The 23,240-nt window shown below is 32.8% G+C and overlaps 1 protein-coding gene across 1 annotated transcript; it reads left to right on the forward strand.

The window, feature by feature from the left end:
• Window positions 1-1,799: 1,799 nt before the first annotated feature.
• On the forward strand, window positions 1,800-21,063 carry LOC129230271 (sodium-dependent glucose transporter 1-like). Its single transcript, XM_054864671.1, has 4 exons — window positions 1,800-1,871; window positions 3,929-4,055; window positions 18,447-18,608; window positions 20,066-21,063. The coding sequence occupies exons 1-4, from the start codon at window positions 1,800-1,802 to the stop codon at window positions 21,061-21,063; spliced, it is 1,359 nt and encodes a 452-aa protein (XP_054720646.1).
• Window positions 21,064-23,240: the final 2,177 nt, after the last annotated feature.

Below are 23,240 nucleotides of genomic sequence, written 5' to 3' on the forward strand. Positions count from 1 at the left end.
AATTTACTTGATAGAGTAACGTCAAACGTATTTATTCTTAGACAGACGGATTTCGCTATGCAAGACCATATTACTTCAAAATTATAGTAAATGAATAAAACAAATAGTAATAATAGTAATAATAACAATAAGCTCGAGAGCCATATACAGCACAAAACATTAAATGCTTCTAGGTGCTTTTTTAAAAAAACATGTTTGTTTTCCTTTTTAACACGCCTTTATTAGCTTCACTTGTATGTTTGTGAGTAACTCTCCTTTGGACTAAGAGCTTGTAGGTTATTACTGTCAGTACATTCCACCACTTACTGATCGTTCGTGGCCGAGCGGTCTAAGGCGCGGGTCTTCGCTGACGTCCACCTCCGGGAATCCACCCTCCGGAGCGAGCGTTCAAATCCCGTCTACGCCGAAATTAAATTTATAATCTTGCAAATCAATTTTCGCCACTTTTTATGATCGGACCCTTTTGAAATTTGGAATGCAACCTCAGACCCGATGACTATGCAATATTCTATAATCAAATTAATTTATTAACGATAAGTTATTAGTTTATTCTAATTAACACACTTTTATCAGCTTAATTTGTATGTTTGTGGGTATGTTTGTGGGTCCAACTTTCCTTTGGACAAATAGCCAGTGGCTTTTTAGAATTACTTACAACGTACAAATCAAAGCAGCGGGAGTCTAACAATGTTTGCACATGAATTTACCAGAAAGCTTTCAAAATGTCTGATGCAAATAATGCAATAGAATACTAAGATATATTCCATTATGAAAATTGAACACACGCACAAAGATTTCATTTAAGAGTTACAAGTGTTAGCAATATTTAGTATCTAAATCTTTCTTGGAAAAAAAAAAAAAAAACAGTGATATAAGGACTTTATATTTTTCAGAAATAACAATTTTGCTAAAAATGCTTGTTCGAAAAAAGACACAAATGCTTCTAATAAAATAAACTTTAGAAATGATAGCTTGATCACATTTAAATCAATCTTCAAGTCTTCAAACATTGTGAGACAGCATTAATTGTTGAGTTTTCCTCGAAACAATATGAAAATAAAATAATAGTTTAAAAAACTAAAAAAAAAAAAAAAACACGCTTTTATAGCAAAATGAACTGCGTGGGGCAGCCCCCCCAAGCTTTTTTTTATTACAGTAAAATTAAGTGTTTAGTCAATTATTTTTATACTTGTCATCGAAAGATTATTTTTAACTTCTTAGTTCATTTTGCTACTAAAGGTGTTTTTTTAGTTTTTTTAAAATTTGAATAAAACTGTTTGATCGATATTACCATGCATATGGTATAGCAGTGGCTACATGGAAGCAATGGGCTCGGGTGAAGGGGGGGGGGCTTGAAATCTTATATTTGCGTGAGTCTGGGTATTTATGCGCTTTTACATTACGCTCAGAAACGATGGGTAAGTAACTTTTAAAATATATTTATAAAAAGGACCTAAATTCAAGTGATTATAAAGATACTTTTTTAATAATGTGCGATAAGATATTAAGCAATAAAATGAAATAAAGTAAAACAGATAGAGTAACCTTTTAAAATGGAAAATTAGTTTGCAAGTTATGTTAATTATGCCAATATTATTTTAAACACCTTGAGGATACCCTCATTTTTTTTTCATCAACAAATAAATGAATAAAAAGCTAAAAATTTCCCAGTCAGAGAAAAGATTAACATTACTAGCTTTAAATTTACTAAACACTTTTCATTTCTAGTGTTTTTATTTATTTATTTATTTATTTTTTAGACGCTAATAAAATAGGAATCGCCAAGGAAGACAGAAACTATGGTAAATTTAACGCCAAAAACTTTGAAGATTATAAAGACTTGTAACTTGTATCTTGGCTGCGTTGTATTCGTAAGTATTAGTTTATTTATTAATTTTACCATCACTGATTCTTACAGTTTATATTATTACTTTTTACTTCGCCAGAATAATTAGCCACGGAATACAAACAATCTTAATCGTCGCAAATTGTTTATGGCAGTGTTTGCCAACGCGGGGCTTACTATTCACTACAAGGCACTTAGTCTCAGTGGAAAATCCAAAAATGAGTTACTAATTGTAAGGACTTTTCATGATTTCATTTTTTTACATAATCTACTCTTTCTTCTTTCTTTTTTATCCTTAAGTGTAACGTGAAAGTTTCTTCTTTTTTTTAATTATATATATATAGCCAAATGAGTATGCATTCACGTTTTGCGTAATAAGAATATTATGTTACTATAGAGCGAAGGAAGGTATCTGCATTTTGGGGGCGTTGATACGCTTTTTGGGGCGAAGAAAAACCCTTTTATTTCGGGTCTCAGAGCTTTTCCGGGGTTGACTTGCATGCGAAAACAGTCTTGTTTACAAAATGATTTAACTAATTAAGGAAACATTTTGGCAAGTTGATTTTTTGTGACTACGAAGATACATATGAATGTGTAATGTAGTACCTTCAAATTGATTTTTTGTTCAAAATAAATATGACTATAATGCAAAACGTAATATGATTTTCTTCGAAATCCTGAAAAGTTAATGTTTTGCTCCGTGCATCTGACTTAAATATTGGGCCTATATATTCCAAAGTTGGATTATATTACAGGTGAGTGTCAAAGTAAGATGTAATACATCTTTTTGTTTATCTCATAAAGTGGTAAATATTTTTTATAGCAATAAATATTAAAATTTTGTATAAAAATCATAATTCTGATGTAAAACATGCCCTTAAAAAATTCTCCTCGTTTTCTTAAATTGATGTATAAATCCTAGAATAGGTCCCACAAAATATGTACACAAAATTTCAGAGCGATAGAACTGTAATTTGTTTAAATGTGATGCAAGTAATCAGAAATTTTACGTTTTGAGAAAAACGCGTTAAAAGTTAAAACTCACAAAGACCCCAAATGAAAACAGCCCCTACTATTGTATTAATAACTTCGGAAGTATTTTGAGGATCATTAAAAGTTTGATACGAAACTGTTCAGAAAAATAAGTATAATGACATATATATTATTTTTCAAAACAATGGATTTTTTGAGGTTAAAAAGTCCTGAGACCCCTTAACGCATCTTATGGTTGAAAGACAAAAGCCATCTTTTATTGAATATTCTTTTGTCCATACTTTCATGTTCAAAGGAACGCCTTGTAAGCGCAAAACGTTTGTCTGTAATCATTTGCAAATTTTGTGCTTCACTAGTATTGTGTTTGTCATTTATGCTATCATCCGAAAGGTATTGTTTAATTTCTACATTGAGGGATTTTCAAGTACCCCTCCATTAGATATGAAAGGTAGGCAGGGTAAAGCCTTTTCAGTTTATGTAAAATTGTGGTTCAAAAAGGAAAGATTTTAAATTGGAGTCTTAGATTGAGTTGTTAATTCAAGTATCCTTCCAAAGTCTAACCCTGTTTGAAGGTAAATTAAAGAAAAATTTTACAATTTGGCAGGAAAATTAATTTGCAGAATTTTACCCCCAAAAATTGGCCCTCTGTGCGGATCTTGACTCCATTTGAGGTAATCGGGGGAGAAAAGGACCCATTTGAGGGAAAGGTTGCAGAACTTTATCAAGATAATTTTCGAGTGCAGTGGATAATTTGCAATTTTAATTTTCCACGAACGCGGTATGTACGCTATTAGAAAGGTAGAAACGCTAAAAGGGCAATTAACTGTCAGAATACACATTTGATTTAATTAAAGGATGTACCATCAGCGAAAAAGTATCGTAGAACCAAGTGGTCTAATTCAGAAAATCTACAAATCCACTCAAAACAATCGAAACGCATCAATCTTGATCGGTCCGGTGCTAGGCCTTTGCAGTACTTAAATCTATTTAAAAATAGTTTACAGAAATGTTTAAGCTAAAAACTACTAATTTAACTATGCTTGTTGCACATTTATTGTTTAAAAAACTTGATGCTTATTATTTGTACAGGGAATGTGCTTTGCTATTCCTGGTCCAACGTTACTGGATTTGCAACACATCATAAAGACGGACACGGAACATATAGCATTTGTTTACACAGCAAGATCGATTGGATATTTGATTGGTTCTTTCGTTGGTACGTAAACGTAAAGTATTAAAAAATGTATTCTAAAAAATAATAGTTAAAAAAATTGAAAAAACACGCGTTAGTAGTAATAAAATTAACTAAAAAGTTAAAAATAATCTTTGGATGACAAGTACATAAAGTAATTGACCAAACACTTAATTTTACTGTAATAAAAAAAAGCGTGGGGGACTGCCTATTTACATTTTTGCATGGATAACAAGTGGAAGAAGTTAGAGACAACTGATAAGAAGTCCCCCACGCTTTTTTTCTATTACAGTAAAATTAAATGTTTGGTCAATTACTTTATATACTTATCACCCAAAGATTATTTTTAACTTTTTAGTTCATTTCGCTACTAAAGCATGTTTTTTTAGTTTTTTAAACTATTATTTTATTTTTTACTTTTTAGTTCATTTTGCTACAAAAGCGTGTTTTTTTACTTTTTTAAACTATTATTTTTATTGCATTAGACATTTTGAATGCTTTCAGGTAACTTCATGTGCAAACATTGTTACACACCGCAGTTCTGATTTGTACGCTTTAAGTAATTCTAATAAGTCACTGGCTATTTGTCCAAAGGAAAGTTGAACCCACAAACATACAAGTTAAGCTATAATTAGAATAAACTAATAATTTATCGTTAATAACTTAATTTGATTATAGAATATTGCATTGTCATCGGGTCTGAGGTTGCATTCCAAATTTTAAAAGAATTCGATCACAAAAAGTGGGCGAAAATTGAGTTGCAAGATTATAAATTTTAATTTCAGTGTAAGCGGGATTAGAGCGCACGCCCAATGATTCCCGGAGGTGGACGTCAGCGAAGACCCACGCCTTAGACCGCTCGGCCACGAACGCTCATAAAGTGGTGGGATGTACTAACAGTAATAACCTACAAGCTCTTAGTCCAAAGGAGAGTTACTCACAAACATACAAGTGAAACTAATAAAAGCGTGTTAAAAAGTTAGTTAAAAGCTTGTTCAATTAAGCTTTCTTCAAACTTCTAAAGCAATCTAGTAGATTTTCACAACTTTCTTTGTGAAAAAAAAAAGATGAAAATACTACATGCATACATATTTGTATTAAAAAAAAGCTGAAAAAGAGAAAGAAGAGTTTCCTTTAACCTTATGAATGTCATAAATGTATCAGTATTAGTGTCGAACTGCATTTCCACAGGTAACTGACTGACAATCACTAAGCAAAACAGAAAGTATTCTGTATCATTCAACGAAAAAAATACATCATATAAAAGATCTTTTCCCTAGTTTAAATTATTATTTTTGAAGCTGAATTTAATGATAAAGTTGAATTCCGAAAATACTTTGCGGGTGATTGAAAAAAAAAAAAATTAAAACGTGGTAACTGATGAAAATTAATAAAAGTCGCGCGTCGGTCAGTTACCATGTTTATCACCAATTTTTGAAAATCATCCATAATGAACATTAGCAATTCAATTATACCATTGCATGCAGCTTAAACAATACAATAAGCCGGGGTAAAATCTTTTGAAAAATGGGGGTAAAGCCCCTCGATCAACAGTTTCTATAACACCATGGTCAAGAAAGGATAGCTTTTCCCGTTTCTTTTAATTAGGATCGTAGAACGGTTTGCTAGCTATAACTCCTCCAAATTCAAACCCTATCTGATTTGTAACTATCCAGAAATTAACAATTTAGTTGAAAATCAAAATTGCGAGGTCTTACCTCATAAAATGGGATAAAGTCCCGCAATGCGGGTCTTTACCCATTCAAGATGAATGTGAATAATAAGAGTGACAGCTTGATGAAAACACTTAACAACCCCTATAGTGTCATTGGTTTATTGTTATTCATCAGTATTGAACTCGAATATCTCATAAATTTAAACATGCTTTAAAAAAAAATAAAAATAAAAAAAAAAAACTCTAACAAAAAGGCTCACGTGGGAAAATATGACAGCCGCAATATGAAAAATAAGTCAATTGATTGAATCTAAGCTATGTATATGGCTGCATAATGAAAGCTCTCTTGATTCTAGTAACAGCATTACGACGCTCCTAGGTCAGTTTTACTGCAAATCTGCCCCCTGCTCGCTAACGCTCACCAACCCCCGAAGATTGATAAGTTATCTCATTTGATTCGCAAAGATTTAAATCGTCAATTAAAAAGAATCGGATTAAAAACGCATTATTTATATACAGGGTGTTCCGTTTTAACGTGCAAGACCTTTATTTCCGCAACCGTTAGTCCTAGATGTATATTTCAAATCACAAAAAATGTTCAAATTCAGATGCAGAGTTGAGGTATTGAAAGTTTGAAACTAAAATAAAAATGAGTCAAAAAATAAACAAGCGAATTGAAAACGACGTAACTATGGCAGCGCCGAATAAAACATCAATAATTTTAATGGAGATGAGATTATTTGAACTTGATTTTTAACGGCTTGTAACTTTTTTCCCTTTATAGATAGAAGCTTAGTTTTTCGACCAAAAGTCGAGTTAGATCTGGAGTAAAAAAAAAAGGCTTTTTCCAGTGGTGTCAAGAAGAAAACTGTGGTACAATTCCTTCATTTTTTGATGATAGATTCAATGAAAAAAGTAGTGCCTAAATTTTTGCTAAGCCTAAAAAAAAGTTCGAGCTAAAAACACAAATAACTCCCGCCGTAATTATGTTAGAGCATTGAAACAAATTGCGTATAACGCGGAAAAGTTTACCCTTTACAATGATATAGAATATTAATATGTGCAAGTAATATTTCGCCCCTTTAATAGGCAATTTAAGTGAACTTTGAGCTTAAAAAATTAGGGTAACATCCCCAGTAATTGTCAGGCCCCCAGTGATTGGCAATTCCAGAAAAGTGTCCTAAAATAAGATTCCTACCCAATCTTTTAAAAGTCGAAGACTATATACCAACTGAATGTATATTTACTTTAAAGATTACTACAACTTCACTTCAGGTTACTAATAGGTTGCAGCGCATAGGAAAGAGACAATTGTTGCTTGTGTCAAATCAGTCATTTCTGTTGCAAAAGCTTCTTCTCTGGCTTAAGGGAAGCATGCACATCAAGCCATTAAGATCTGACTTAAAATATATTTTAAATTTTGGTTGTCAAAAGTTTTGTTTAGCTGAAAGATGTTACTTTGAGTGGGTAGAAGTATATTTTTGTCCCTTTTTGCTAATCTCAAGTAATAGGCACATGAGCCTATATTCACTAATGTGTTGTGCAATGTGTCAGTAGTGATTTATGATACTTTTGCTGCAACAATATTGTATCGGTTCTGCTATTGATTTGAATCCTCCAGAATCTACTGTTACATTTTTAAAGGAAACAATAAAAAACAAATATGTTTGGCCATCACAGTCAGATATTGCGACTGTATAAAACTGTTCAATTTTTATGGTTCCTTTGAATTTTCGGGTTAATGTTCCTTTTTATATGAAAACAGCTATAATTCGTTAAAAAAAATGCATGCCGACTGATGAAACAGCAATAATCTCGATGTTTTTTTCCATGTAATATTCCAATTTTTTATTTCTCTAAAATACGTTTTTAATGTCAAGATGTGTGATTTAACATTAATTTACGTAAAATTAAATACTTTAAATTAACATTAATTATGTTTTTTATGATGATGAAATTTGTGTGTAATCTTAAAGTGAAAAATAAAGTGATTTTCCTGTTCTATTAAATGTGCCAATTACTGGATCACAAGGTGTCATACACTGGGATATCAGGTGCCAATTACTGGTGATTTTGACAACTTTTTATACATATATTTTTTTATAAAAATATCTTTTCAAATATTTTTGCTTTTATTGAACTAAATAAATGCACGGATGTGAATTCTTTGACACAAAAATATTTACAAGTTAATATTTATTTTCTAAGAAATGAAAACAAGTGGTAAGTTTAAGCACAAACTCTTAAAGTGCCAATTACTGGGGTTGTTACCCTAATTACAAAAAAAACTAATTCGAATTTTAAAAAACAAAACTCCAGGTGCAAACCACCGGGGCTCGAAGTAATTTTGTACAAAATTTCAAAACTGTAGGTGCTATGGGGTATCCTGGACGCAGGCCCGCCATATAGACTTCCTTCCGGAATTTCTTTAAAACCTTACTTTTGTTTAATATAAAGAGAAAACCCCTTTTACATAGTTTTCTCCTTCTTGGCAAATTAGAGTTATCTTGGCCACATTGAGCATGGATAAGCTTTGGATTTTTCCTAGCACTGTTACTCTAAGTGATGGGAAATCTTTCTACTTTGAAAACCCACACTTTGGTTCCATTTTTCAGATTTCTTCTTTCGGTCTACCGTAAAGTGGAGCTACTTGAGCCTCCAGGGGCTGCTTGATCACATGAGAAAAAAGTGCTTTAAAATCCGTCCTCGTCCTATATAACTCACTGTATAGACTTAAAAAACTTTCTCTATGACAGGTATCAGTACTAGGTAGAGGCTGGAGCATGAAACAAAGTTTTTGCTATTCCCGATTTTTTCTGATTGAGGTTATGATTGCAAGTTGTCTAAACAGTTGTTTTTTGTGTCTGCAAACTTTCGCATATAAGTTCATGGAAAAATCTCATATCATCAAAGTCAAGATAGTTTTATGTTTGCATTCTATTCCTTAATAAAATAACAGTATTTTAATTTTATAGCTATATAATTAACACAGTAACTAATATAAGTTAGTAAAAGTGCACTGGTTGCCTTAAAATGGGGCTACTTTAACATAGCGTTCAAACAGCCCCAAACCACATTTCATCTCTAAATTATGTTAAGTAAGGTTTGTAATCGTTTAAAATAAAGAGGTCAGTTATTATTCATACCCGTTTTTTGCATATCTGGGGATGAAAAGGGTCCGAAAGTTAAAAACCTTAAAGAAGAAAAAAATGCAGATTATTAAGGGAAAAAATTACAATTGTGTCCAGATTTAACTAATTCCGGAGAACTGTCTTAGAGAGTGGCATCAACCCATTTCAACTTAAGTATATCAACTCTAAAAAGGAAATTAAAGGGAGCGTTCATAAATCAAGCCTGGGCATCCTATAGCATTTAGTAGCGCGGAAGAATAGGTATTAAACAATATCAGATAAAAAAAAAATCCACCCAAACCATTAAATTGAGAGGTTTTCATTCTTTCTAATGTTTAAATAATGAGCATTTCAATTGGTTTTAGTTGTAGTTAGATTATGTTTCTGTTTGTGAAATTATGTTTGCCTAAAAATATGTTTTTACATATGCGTTGAGTTAATATTAATTTTTGTAAATAATTTGCAATTTATATAAATAATTTGCTCACTAGAATGTGCGTTTTGAGTTTATTTTTCAAAATCAATATTCCTTCTTGATACTACCACCTGTTTTATAGCTTTTTCTAATAAATTTGCTGAGTGGGACCAAGTAGCCCCAGCACGGAGCAACTTGAACCAAATTTTTAAAAATAGAAAAAAAAATGTTAAGAGTTAAAATTGTTGTTTAAAAAAGGCTTTTTTAAGTGGTAGCAGAACGTCTGAAAAATGGTAAAAGCAAGGTTATCAGTCCCATTATGGGTTTAACGAAGCATTCAGTGTAAAACTCGCAAAAAGTATGAAATTTCTGGTCCAAGTAGCCCCATTTTACAGTATTTGAACCGATTTTTGATGTCCACCATACAAAACGCAGAAACGATGGCAATTAACTAAGTACTTCATTAAGCTTGACATTTCTCATGATTTCAAACTGTTTTCTTTTATAAGCACTGGGACAGAAAATCATAGGTAAGTAAATGATAAAAAAAAGGGAAATTACATTATATAATTGGAAACATATTTGAATTGAAATGGACGTTAGGTTTTACATGTAAAACTACTATCCAAATTAAATCTTTATGAATAAATGTCCACCGACAATACACTTTTAAAGTAGAATAAACTGCACAAAACGCATGCTAAACAAAAAGGTCAATAAAATTTCAAAAATTACCCAGTGGAGCAAATCTCCCGACTTTTGGAGATGCGAGAATTTGCCCCAAAACATTTTTTGGGATTTTTCCCATTTTGCCACTTTCTGAAAAACGCACCCTGTTGTTTTTAAACAGGTATTAGAATTACTATTTTCACTCTAAGGGGAAGCTTCAACGCAACAGCATCAACGTATAACTCCTTGATTATTTTTTTCAAATCCTACATTTTCAAATAATACTTTATAGAAATTAGATCCAAGTAGTAAAAAACAAATTTACCTCTTTTAATCGTGTCTGCAGAGCCTGGTAAGGACAAAATTTTATGACACAATAGATTTTAACAGGACAAACCTACCACCTGGAAGTAAACTTCTCAAGTCCAAGACGGTTAAGTCAAAAAGTCGGTACGGGTTTTACTCTGCATGGAGCTTTACTCCCACTTACCCTATGTTGCAAGATACTAATTGTTTTGCTTTGAGAATGTCAATCAGTATCCGTGGAATTGCCCAGAAACAATTCTGTTTTGAGATAAAGAACACCAAATTTGTGCTCAGTTTTTACAAACCGTGAAAAATTCTTTCGCCAGAGTCAAAGAGCAGAGTACAAGAATAAAGGATATGGCCAAGTCCTTATTCGAACTTTATGTAGCCCGGTTCACCTTTACAAGGGCTTAAACATGTCCAACAAAATACTTAATTTTTCAAACAACATACTTCGAACAATATTAAATTTAGACTTTCAGAGGCTTGGTATTGAAAAATTAAGTAGTATTTCTGAACTTAAAAACAAATTCTGAAGTTTATTTTTCTGTACTGCCTAATAACGGTTACCATGTGAGCACTGTGCCACAGATTTCAAGTTTAAATAAAAGATCGTTTGCAAAGGGTTGTACCTGTGTGTGTGCGTGTGTGATATGTTTAAACAAAAATTAAATGTATCAAAGGGAATAAGAAGGTACAGAAGTTGTTGGTTTGGAAGAAGAAACCTATTTCACTAATAACCTTTAATGCAAGTAGTAATCTTTTCAGAGATTTTTTTAGTTAGCGAATCGAGTTTTGAGCAAAAGACACCAAGAACAAAAACACTTTTGGGTGAATATTTTGTTTTTTCGCTTCTCGAAAAAAAAACATTTGGAGCAGTATATTTTACGTTTACCTGAAAAACATCAAAAGAAACTTGTTAGCTTTTTGATATTGCGATTATTGCTTTAATGTGACCTTCGTTTAAGCGGGATTCTACTCAGCTATCCCGTATGTCCTTGCCTATTTCGGTTATCAAGTTGCCATTCACTAACAGCTTGACAAACACTACTGAAAATTGTAATTGTGAAGTATAAAACATAAAGGACGTGCTTAAAGGTATCATATGCGCATGACATCGCAAGGGACACATTGGTAGTGCTTCTTGCCGTGGAATGACGATTGGCTTCCCCATAACAGAAAAATGCATTTTGATCAGTAATTTCTCTTTGCTTTATACGAATTATACAGAAGCATATCTGACTGCCTCGTATTTGTAAGTACAGTCAACTCCCGCTACAACGCGATCCGACTTACGCGAACTGGCTATAATGTGATTTTTTTCACCAGTCAATAATTTTGTACCTAACGCGAATTCCTCACCGCAGCACGAAAATTTTCGGAATGGAATCGCCGTGTGTAAGTATCGGCTTTGTTATAGGCCTACTATTTTTTTTTCGTGAATGACCTTCATTTCTTTAGCATCACTAAGAGCAGAAGTTCCCATACCGTACTAGTCTGAACATCACTTATACAAATAGCTTACACTCCTAATTTTCCATTTTTTTTTTTCATTTTAAATGTAAAAGTTGATGAAATATAATGACAGCTATTAGCGCTGCTTCATCCAAAGTTTGTGAAGGTAGAAAGGACAGTTAAAGAAAACCTAAAGATTATGTGCTTGAACAACTATAAAATGCGTTGAAGGTATCACGAAAATTAGGTATGAGTGAATCTTCCATATCTACAATTAAAAGTCAAAAAAAGGAAATCCGCAAAAGTTCACCGAGTAGTATCTCAGCAAAATGCAAAAACTATGAAAATGGAAGCCGTTCTGGTACTGTGAATGTAAGAAACCAGGAAGAGGGGTGTTGCCATAGATGGAAACTTTATAAAAGCAACTGTATTGTGTATTTAAAAATATATAAGAATAACGGTTTGATCACGCAGCATAAATCATCATCATCTTCACTTTTTTAAGTTACAAATATCATTACTGGATCTACTGTACAGAACAACTATGGTGCATTTGTTTCTCTTACAATATACTGTACGTACCGTACTGGTTTATTTTGTGTCTTTCTTTCCCATTGATCATTGATTTTGTGCATGGTAACAGTAACAAACGTTTTGTTTTAAATACAAATAAAAATTCAGTTTTTTTTTATGTAGGAAACAGTAGTGTATAGTTAAGAAATGGTTTTCAACAGTTTGAGGTGGTGTTTACAAGTGTCTAAAAAATTGGGCATGTTTATAAAAGTTTTACACGTACCTTTTGGCACAACGCGAAATTTCGACTTAAGCGAGGGGTCTTGGAACGTATCTCTCGCGTAAGTCGGGACTCGACTGTACATTAGTTTATTTATTTATTTTGCAATCACTGGATCTTACACTTAAAATTGTTATTTTTTACTTATTATTCTCGAAATTCAAATAATCATAATCGTCGCAAAGTGTATACGACAGAATTTCCCAACGCGGGATGTACGCGTCACTAGAAGACATTTTGTTTATTTTGGTGGACAATCCAAGAACGCGTTGCTAATTGTTTACACTAATTAACTGGAAAAGTCAATTTACTACTCCCTTTTAGAAACGTAGAGCTACTGCAAATGTAAGATACTGGTCTTTGAATCCTCTGCTGACTCCGTGAGAAGGGTGAGAAGGGTTCTTTCGATAGAAACGTTGACATTTTTACTAAACACTACTGTCTTACATCATTTATTTGCAACCATTTGACGTTAAATCAGTAATGCATTTCGTAAAAGTTGCAGAGATCATTGAAAAATGAATAGCATCTGCTTTATCAGATGTAAAATCTGCTGTTGTACTCATATTTTGTCTGGCGAGAATTGGTTTTACCTGTTGTGGATTTCCAGATAACTTATTCTTGCAACTCGAAACATCTTTAAAGGTATTGGAACATTTTTAGTAATTTGGGAAATTCATTCCTCCTGCAACTCTTAGATCAACAAAGTATTGCTGTGTTTCTCTTTCTACATGAATTGCACGAAAAAACAAAAAGTGTTTCTTCCAACAAATATACATTAGAAAAAAAAATAAATAAAGTTCATTCTTTGAATAACGAACGTGATTAATGTATACTTAAATACATGAAAATGTACCTGAATACTACATGAAACAGCACACTGCAAAGAATCAAACACTTTTTGAACACTATTTGCACACGTACACTTGTCCCCTTTTTAAGAACACTATTTTTGTAATAGTTATTAGAACCGTTTTGTGAACACATGTCATGATACTTTTTTAACACGTACACTTGTCCCCTTTTTTAGAACACTTTTTCCGGTCAGTTTTCAAAACACTTCTAGAAACACTGTTCGGAACATGTATATACTTTTTAGCGCACTTTTTAGACATTTCATGGCTAGTGTAAAAGAATGGTTTTTGAACACTTGCGCTAAACATTTTGTGGCACACGTTTTAGTACAGTTTTTAGGATATGTTTCGGAACAATTACCGATCACAAATATCCTCCCGGAATGTGTGCTACCCAAGTATAAAAGAAGCTTATAAAAAGAAAAAATACTCACTAAATTCATTTTTGTTGAGACTGCAGGCTTGATGATGGGTTTAGACTTTGAGCGAATATGATTATTAATCTGCATTATTAGTATGAAAATTTAAAATCTAATAGCATCTCAAAACCAATTAATTAGTTTACAGCAAAATGACAAACGAGCAAAAAAAGTAGCAGGAAATTGTAGTACAAAATCATATTTACTACAGAAATGATAACTAAGTTTGAAATATAAATTTCCATAAATAAATTTTCAAATCCAATCAATAGTGTAAAAAGTAAACAAAAATGTGTCAAAAACAAATGGTTATATAAATTAATTCAAAAAAAAAAAGTTCCTCAAGAACGAAAACTTTTTTTATTACTGTCTATAAATCTAATTTGTTTACGTTCCTACTACTTAGCTGCTCAGTAGTTCTACTGCTCGGTTTATGATCAATGACCATTAAAGAAAGCAGTGTTTTTTTATACCATTGAAATGCAATGAAATTCTTTAATAACTAATCATTTCTGTGAAACTTCACTGCAAAGATGGAATTACCAATTAGTTAGTATTTAGTTTTTCTTCCTTGTGCAAAGTATAGAAGTAAATGCATTTACTTCTTTAATTTAAAAATTAAAGAAAACCAATTTCATTTGAATTAGGCCAAAAAAATCCATTTAACTCATTCCAGATGTATGTTTAGTGTTTTCGACCCGTCTGCAAGTGCATATGAATGTACGGGCAATCGAAATGCCCGTACATTCATATTTTTGATAATTACTGAATTCATTATCATGAGTTTTCTCGTGACGTCAGTAAGTACGTATGTATCAGAGGTGAATTCGTAAATGTTCCAGTACCAGAAGCGCTAATGATAAATGATTGAATGACGACTTTTAACCAGTTTTGTGTGGGAGCGGAATTATTTTTCTTGAAAAGTAACGGCGTTCCAGTAAGACCAAGCACAAATTCACCCCTGGTTTTAATGTATCTCGCATAACTGAAAAACTGTATGCCGTAATAAGTTAAAATTTTGTGTGTAGACTGAGTGGAGTCTGGTTGTGCACCTCCGTGTTTGGTGTGCACAGAGGTTCCAAAAGAAGCGTTTACACTTTTTCTTTCTTTGAGCCGAATCGGTGTAAATTTCAATGACGACTAAGAAGCATATTTTTCTCGATTATGTTCGATTCGATCGAATAGTATCTACCAGACACGTAGCGAGACATTTTTCTTCTGGGTGGAGTAAAGGAAATTTCTAGCTTCACTTATGGTTCATAGAATTCGTTCGAATCGAATCATCAATTATGTTGGTTGAATGTACCCCTGAAATCATGTTATGAATGGACGCTTGGTGAAAAATTGAGCGACAAACATTTCACTAGATACTGTTTCTAAATTGTTATTTTAGTATGATTTTTTGAAAAATTACTTCTGGAATAAAATTTTGTGAAAATCCGATTATTAGGTTGATCAAAAGTTATTAAACGTAACTTGCCTTTTTTTTTAATGTCACATTCAACTCGATTGTGTTCAACTCGATGGAATGCTATCTACCAGTAGCGTAGTGAGAAATTTCAACTGGATGAGGCAATGCAAATTTTTGGCTGCGCTATTGGTAGATACAATCTTATTCGATTGGATCGAATTATGTTTGAGTTGAATGGGCCACTTCAACTTAAAAAGTTTCAGTTGCACTTGAATTTTTTCAATAGTGCAATTTTCTTTAAATAAAAACACGAGTTCACAGAAATTCCTGGTCAAACTCGCTTAATTATACTTTGAAATACAGAGTGCTGTTTAAAAGGTTAAATTGTCTCAAGGAAGAAATAAGATCCCTAATGCAGCTAATAATTCTAACACATTTTAAACTGATGCACTTAGAACCTCTGAACTCCTATTTTGCAGTTTACTAAACACAGCTTGTCGTAAAACAAAATATTTTTAAAATTAACCTAATTGACATAAATACACATTTTAAAATTTACATCCCATTGCTGAAAGTAGTATTGCGTAATCCTCATCGTCTTTGGGCAAAATTTTAATTAATTCAGTGTTAGTCAAATTTGACTTATTTTGTTTCAGTCGAACGTTTAATTTAATTTAGTGTGGTAGGTTCATTGTTTCAAAGATTTTAAAAATACGAAAAAAATAAATTTCAGTTTGAAATGTCTGGAAATTTAAATACAAACGACGTCAGCAAAAAGTCTTACATAACTCTTGCTTGAACAAAAGTATGTTCATTTCTTTTCAATAAAAGGAAATCTTGAAATGCATCTGCAGAAATCGTTTGCAGTTTTATTACTTAACAGTCATTTACTCAATACTTTTTAATTAATTTATTTGACTCATGTACAGATTTCAAAATTCATATCACATTGCTGGACAGTTGTATTGCAGAATCCTCGTTTTTACATGCAAGTCGATTCTATTGTAAAATTCCATAAAAAATTAGTTAAAGCTTTTTTTTACATTTATAAACTTTATCAGTTGAACACAAATAATATATCTCCCCTTTAACACTAAATTCTCTTGGAAAATATTTTTGTAGAATTAGACCCCCCCCCTCCCCCCTTCCATTTTATCCTCAAATATAGCTGAAATGTTTTTAAGATATCAGTTTTTTTTTTTTTTTTTTAAATTTACGGCGAGATTTTCCGAGTCTCCTTCCTCTAACGTCTTCAAGTTCAGCTTAAAACTGTACTTTTAAAATTAAATTTTGAAACATTGAGGTTGGATATCCCCTTAAGTCCCCTAAAAATGTTCTTAATTCTTCACCTCTGAATCGTTTTCGGAAGGGATCATTCATGGAAACTCTTACCCTTATAGTTTACTAAAGACCAATCTAAAATTGTAATTTTAAAACTCCAGTTTAATTCATTTTTTAACCCTCCCCCCCCCTTCGTTTTCTCACCTTTATATCACCCAAAGACAGCTTAAACGTTATTTTCGAAACATCAACTCCAACAAATATCTCGGGAAGGTATCCCTACACCTTTGCCCGAACATTAAAAATATGGCCTAAAATTGCGTTACTAAAGCTAAAATTAGATTTTTGTTTTAAATTAAGAGCCTTGAAATTCCGAGTATTCCAGTCTGTGGCCCCTTGAGCCTCTCTTTTATAGTGTTAAATAGTTTGCATGAAATATATGTATAATATTAAAATATTCCTTTAATATCTGCAACAGAATGAACTTTTTATTTATCCAATAATTACACGTTTTTCATCAAAATTTTCATCATATGTTATTTAATTTTAGTTCATCAAGTTGTACATTTTTCTTAAATAGGACGCGGTCATTTTTCAAAATATAAAATTTTTTATTAACGTGTCGAGCAGCAAATTGAAAAATTTATTTAAATAAGGCAAAAAAAAGGTAAATTTCTCAGAATTATCTTCTAAACCGGTGATTTTAAACATTTTGTTTCCCAGTCCTTTTTTTGAACAATTCTAGGCCCTATATGTACTGAGACACACATACATTTATACAAGCCTATATAAGCTTTAGTAGTTTCAGAAATCAGATCAACATAGCTGATATAACTTTTTGCATATATTTCGAGCTCAGAGTAGAAACTCAAACATAATTTTTTTTTTTTTTTTGCTTTTCCATACATTTGTGTTAAATTTAAATTGTGAGACTCGAATTTCAGAAATTTATAAAGTGTAACAAATAACAATAAAGGTTAGGGATCCTTGTTCCAAGCATAATCAATGGTCAAACATCTGGATTAAAATTGTATAATTTTCAAATTTAGTTATTTAGATTCTTTTACAACTTAAACAGTATCATGAATAAAAGTTTTTTTAAAACAAAATGTGAATGCTCAGAGATGTACAAGTGCTTAATGCACAAATGCTAACGCATAATGTACACAAAATATGGAGCTCAACGATCTGCGAGTGCTAAATCAATTTTCAAATGTTTAAGCATAATGTAATGAATAGTAATGGAAATAAGTAACTTGCGTTAAATGATTTCAAACCAGACCAAAACAATTACAGATGAAAATTCTGAAATCGACATCAATGTTTACTAATACTTTCTGTGTAGCTTCGCAGAATTTGGCACACGTGATGAAATACGTCACAATTTCGTAGCACAAAGTTCTTTCAATTAAGTTTATGAGTGAGAGTATTGAAAAAATATAACAAAATTTACAGTAAAATAACGTCATTTAATTTAATAGTGTACATACAGTATATAGTACAACCAACCAATCTTCATCTAGCCATTCTCATTGCAGCAAAGAAAGCAATGATTTTACAAGTGTGCCCAAATGTGACCAAACATGTTTTCAAATGTGTTGACGGACCATCTGCTGCCTGGACTCGTGTGTTGGCACTAGAGATTCAGTATCCAGAACACATTCGGAACACTTTCCTTCTGACGGAGCTTATTCAGAATACTTCATAGCGCACATTCACATATTAGGATCACTTTTTCTGAAACAAAGTGTTCCAAATTGTGCAGGTTTATTTGCAGTGCACAGTTGAAAATTTTGCTACAGTGTGGTTTTTCAGTTGAATAGAATACGAAGTTCAAACGAAGTGCTCAAGATCAAGTGTAGTCTGCTAAAAGATGCAGTTTTCAAAAGTTTGTGAGATTTAGTTGTGGTCAAATTACGTTTGCCGCTAACAGACGCGGTCGACGTGTGAGAATAATTCTTTTTTTATTTGAAATTGATCTTTACCACTATGCTTGTATTTTACAGGTGGGATGATTTTCGATTTCATAAAATGGAAACAGCTCATCTTGATCATCTGTGCATCACTCAAATGTCTCAGTATATTGGGAGTTCCATGGAGCCGAAGTTTCGAAGTTCTCACTACTTTTATGGCGGTGAACGGAGCTGCTATGGGAGCTTTTGACACTTGTAAGCTGATATTTCATGTTATCTAATATTTAGGTTCGTTTTAATAAACGCCAATTAGCAAATATCAAATCAAAAATCATATGCCAGGTGAAATTTCCTTCTAAACTTCACTGTGAAAAATTTAGTGTTACCTTACCCCATAAATTGGCAGCATTGCTACCTCCAATGTTCTGGAGTAATGTAACTGATATGATTGGTGTAAAGTAAGGCATCGCTTTGGAAAATTTACTCCATAGTAATGTTACTATTTTGTAACGTAGCACTAATTAATATGTAAGGTTACACTGGAATTCTCTGTAAATTTACATAACATTGTTTAAAAGGTTACACAATAACAAAAATAAGAATTTTCCCTACTTTCATGGATTTTTACTCGTTTATAAGTGTAATTTGACTTATACTTCAAGCACACAACTTTTATAACTTCTTTTATTAATGCATTCTAAATTGAAAGTATAAAAATAAATTAGTAGATTACACTGGACACGTTTAGTGTGACGTCACGGGGTTGATAAAAAGACAGGGTAGATTCCAACAAGTTGTTGCTATGCACGTTTCTTTGGGAGAACGAACGCAAAACCCCGTTCGAATAAAGTTAAAGCAATATTTTTTTGCATGATATTTTGCAGATTAAATACCTTAAATATGATTTGAGAAGTTTTAAGGTACATAATATGCCAACTGTACACAACATTTGACTAGTATTGGTGGTTTTTACATAAGAATCGGGTTTAAATTCGGCAATACATAGACTTATATGTTACAAGTGTTTTTTTTTTTTTTTCTCCCGAGGTATACACACGTTTTATAGTTATTTATTTTTCTTCGAGGCGGATGGGACGCCGTTTGAGAGGGTCAGGACGGACATTGCCCATCTCCCTCGTCTTTGGAAAAGCAATGTAGTTCTATAAATTTGAACGTAATATATTTGTTGTTTTTCGATATTACATGCATACAATGCAAGAAATATAACAAAGGCCTGATTAACACAATTTCCAGAAGTTCCATGAATCTGAACATCACATTTCAGAGCGGTGCTCATATTCATGGAACTGCTGGAAATAAAATTCAGAGTGTTCTTCTGAGCAACATCAAAATAGGATAATATTTTTCCCTTCTACACTTTTTCGGAAACTACTTTGAAAATGTGCATATTTCTTGTGAGAGAGGCGCCAAACTTTATCTGGAATTGAACATCACCTTGGCTTGATCGGGCCCTGAGCCGAACAATTTGAACTGGTGCCGTTAGCATTTAACGTCAATCGCTTCAGGAGTCTCGGACAATAGAAAATATTTTTCATATCTTGAAAAATACCTCAACAACATTTGAACAGCGATCTTCCGTGAGTTTCATTGTACTAAGCTTTTTCATTTTAACATTTTCTGTTTTATAAGATATTGCGCATACTTTTGAAATGATTGGAGAGTGCTCTGAAAACATTCTTCTTTTCTTTCAGGTTGTAATGTCTACTTACTCAATTTGTGGGGCAAAGACAGTGCTCCATACTACCAAGCACTGCACTTTACTTTCGGAGTTGGAGGACTCATATCTCCTCTTATTGCTGCACCTTTTCTGGGAAGTTACAACGAATTACAGAGTGAAAGCTTTAATTACGACAACGTCACATTTTCTGCCATGAACTTAACAGATGAACTTAACAGCGGAGGATTATTTGCAAATATTCCAAAAATCACGTATGCTTATTCCATCGTGGGAGCTACTGAATTTCTTGTTGTTCTGATCTATGTGTCAACTTTTGTGATATCGCCTACAGATGAATACAGCGAAAAGGAGGAAGCTAAGAGTAGCATAAAGCAAAATCCGTTCTTTTTTGCTGTCGTTATCGGCCTGGTTTTTGCACTGTTATTTATTCAAACTGGTGCAGAGATCGGTTACGCACAGATGATAACACCATATGCCGTGAAAGGAAAGTTGAAATTGCCAATAACAACTGGATCTTACATGACTTCGGCATTTTGGGCTGCATTTACCATTTCCAGATTTTCTTCCGTCTTTATGGCAATGAAATTCACCAATTTAACCTTAATAGTGTACGATCTTATCGTCACATCTGTTGCTGCTGTGTTCTTAACAGCACTTTCAAGCCACGTGTGGGCATTATGGCTGTCCTCGGTACTGTTCGGAATTGGAATAGCTTCGTTTTTTCCCGCCACAGTTGCGTGGTTTGGCACACACATCAACGTCACGAACAAAATAGCTGGGGTTTTTGTGTGCAGTGCTGCATTTGGTGAACTTGCGATGCCTTTTGCCATAAGCTACAATATTGAGACTACGCCTGAAGTTTTTATATACATGATTCCAGCAAGCTGTGCATGTTCTACACTCATAGTGCTCGCGGTTTATTTAATTTTAAGAAACAGTCCATCTAATCCAGAAGTTGAAAAGCAGCCTTCCTCTGATGTTGGAATTTCTACCATCAGAGTTTCTGAGTAATTGACATACAGCTACTCTATGAAATGGTCATGGAAGAACCTTGATGTGTTATATCACAACGATTTGAAGTGCTATTTGTAATATCACTTGTCATCTGCTCAAACTAGAGCCGCTTTATAAATAGACCGACGCACCAGCTTAAGTCCATTTTAGATCTTAGTTTTCATCGCTGCGGAGCTAGGGTTACCAGAGAAAAGTTTCGGGTTTTGCCAAATTAGCCAAAAATAATATTTTATTTAATATATTCACGTGCCGCTAGTAATTGTTCGCATTGAAAACTCAACAAACGCGATAACTTACCAGAAAAGACAACTACTCAAACACGCGCTCCGACTCAAAAAGGCTAATCTTAAGTTGATGCGTTGGCTCTTATATATATATAGGTATGTGATGCCATAGCTTAAACCGAATAACAATCTGTGAAGAATCTTCGCTTTCAGCAATCAATCCCTACCCTAATAACACAGCAAAGTTGCATTTGGACCATACTGCCGTGCTAAGCACAAAAGTCGTATCTGCATCTGAGTTCAAAATGAGAAATTGCCGTTTGGAAGTTCTGTGCCTCCATGTATTTGATACAAATGCAACTTTTTTCAGATTTTTTTGAAAAATATTTCCTATTTCCAAATGACCATAAAATATTGTATTTAGGTAAAATATGAAAAAAAATCACTTGGTGAGTGTAGCTCAATTTTGACAAAAAGTACAGATACGACTTTGGGCAGCATAGATCTACAAAGACCATTATAACTAACAGTGTTGTAATGGTAACAGTCATAAAATGGGAGCTTTCTTACTTCTCCTGAGAGTCATGCTATTATACATTTATGTTATGTTTCATGTGACCCCAATGTGACGTCGCTGAGAGAGTTATTTTGCAACTGGTCACTTTGTGACATTTTGAAGACGTCACGACAAGCATTTGAAAACATTTAATGAGAATCGAAAATAGCGGTAAAAAAATAGTTTTTCGCAACTCCAAAGTTTAAAGCGCCTTCTATCGGCATTTTTTTAAAACTACATTTTCAAAATTTATCTTTAAGAAAATACTGATTAAAAGAATAATTTTAGCGAAAACCGCAAACGAATCGACCAATTTTTTCGTTTTTTATGATCATTTGAAATTTTGAACCCTAAACTTGAATGTTGCCTATCTCCTTCGGAAGACGTTTGGGACCCTTATTTTTGCTATTATGTTGTTTGTCCAGATGCGTACACTATCCCCTTTTAAAGTTTTCCTCAAGAGTTCAGCAACACCCTGTATAATTTTATTTAAATAAATGAATGATAAAAACAATCTATGTTGTTTCAAAGTGATGGTTGAACAATTAAAATATTTCAAATGTTTCATTTCTGTTATGTATCTTTACCGGCACACAGCAGTTTTTTTTTTTTTTTTTTTTTCTGTAAATATTTATCCTTGTTCCACGAGAATGTTTATTTGTCTGAAAAACAAATGCTTTAGCTACAATCCATAAAACGTTTACCAAAACAACATTCTGCTTTTACTGCAATACTTAACAAGAGGAACACACAAATTGTGTAATAACGAGAAGAAATTAAATAATCAGCAATTGAAAGAGCATATATGTTTTTGACACATTAATCACTTGCTCTCGTCCCCCGTTTTCAAAATATAAAGCTTTAAAGTCGGACGACATTTTAAGAAAAGTCGCCAAACTTAGCGAAGATTGGAAGTTTCTGGAAACAGTCTTCAAATTGTGGATATCCTTGAATGTTATACTGAAGGTACAGCGACTCTTTTTAAGAGTAAAGTTTCTAGCTAAATTTGGCAAATATTTTTAAAAATGTTGCCAGACCCACTATAGACTATCTCTATAGTGGGAGAGGAGAGCAAATGATCTATGCCAGGGGTTCTCGAACTTTTAGACACTGCGACTCCCTCTTTAGACAGTACTGTTTGACCCTCCCAAAGTTTAAACTCTGTCTAAACCCTCAAACAATAACGAAACACTACACAAATGGTTAGGTTTTATCCTTAGAAACACAAGTAACTAGAAAAAAATATATGAATTTTTGTCTCTTTAATTATTTTATAATAAGAGACAGTAGTATTATTTTATAATAAGAGATAGTAGTATACCTTACTAATTTTAAAATCTTGCAGTAGTTTTATGACAGTAGTCGTATGAACATGCAGAAAAACCAACTTGTAT

Source organism: Uloborus diversus, chromosome 9, assembly GCF_026930045.1.
Source record: "Uloborus diversus isolate 005 chromosome 9, Udiv.v.3.1, whole genome shotgun sequence".
Lineage (NCBI taxonomy): Eukaryota > Metazoa > Arthropoda > Arachnida > Araneae > Uloboridae > Uloborus > Uloborus diversus.

Bases quoted from the DNA above. Each gene is read 5' to 3' on its own strand.
- LOC129230271 (XM_054864671.1), top strand. From the start codon at position 1,800: ATGGTAAATTTAACGCCAAAAACTTTGAAGATTATAAAGACTTGTAAC. The intron at 1,872-3,928 runs GTAAGTATTAGT...TTATTTGTACAG, and splicing joins ATCTTGGCTGCGTTGTATTC to GGAATGTGCTTTGCTATTCC. The intron at 18,609-20,065 runs GTAAGCTGATAT...CTTTTCTTTCAG, and splicing joins TATGGGAGCTTTTGACACTT to GTTGTAATGTCTACTTACTC.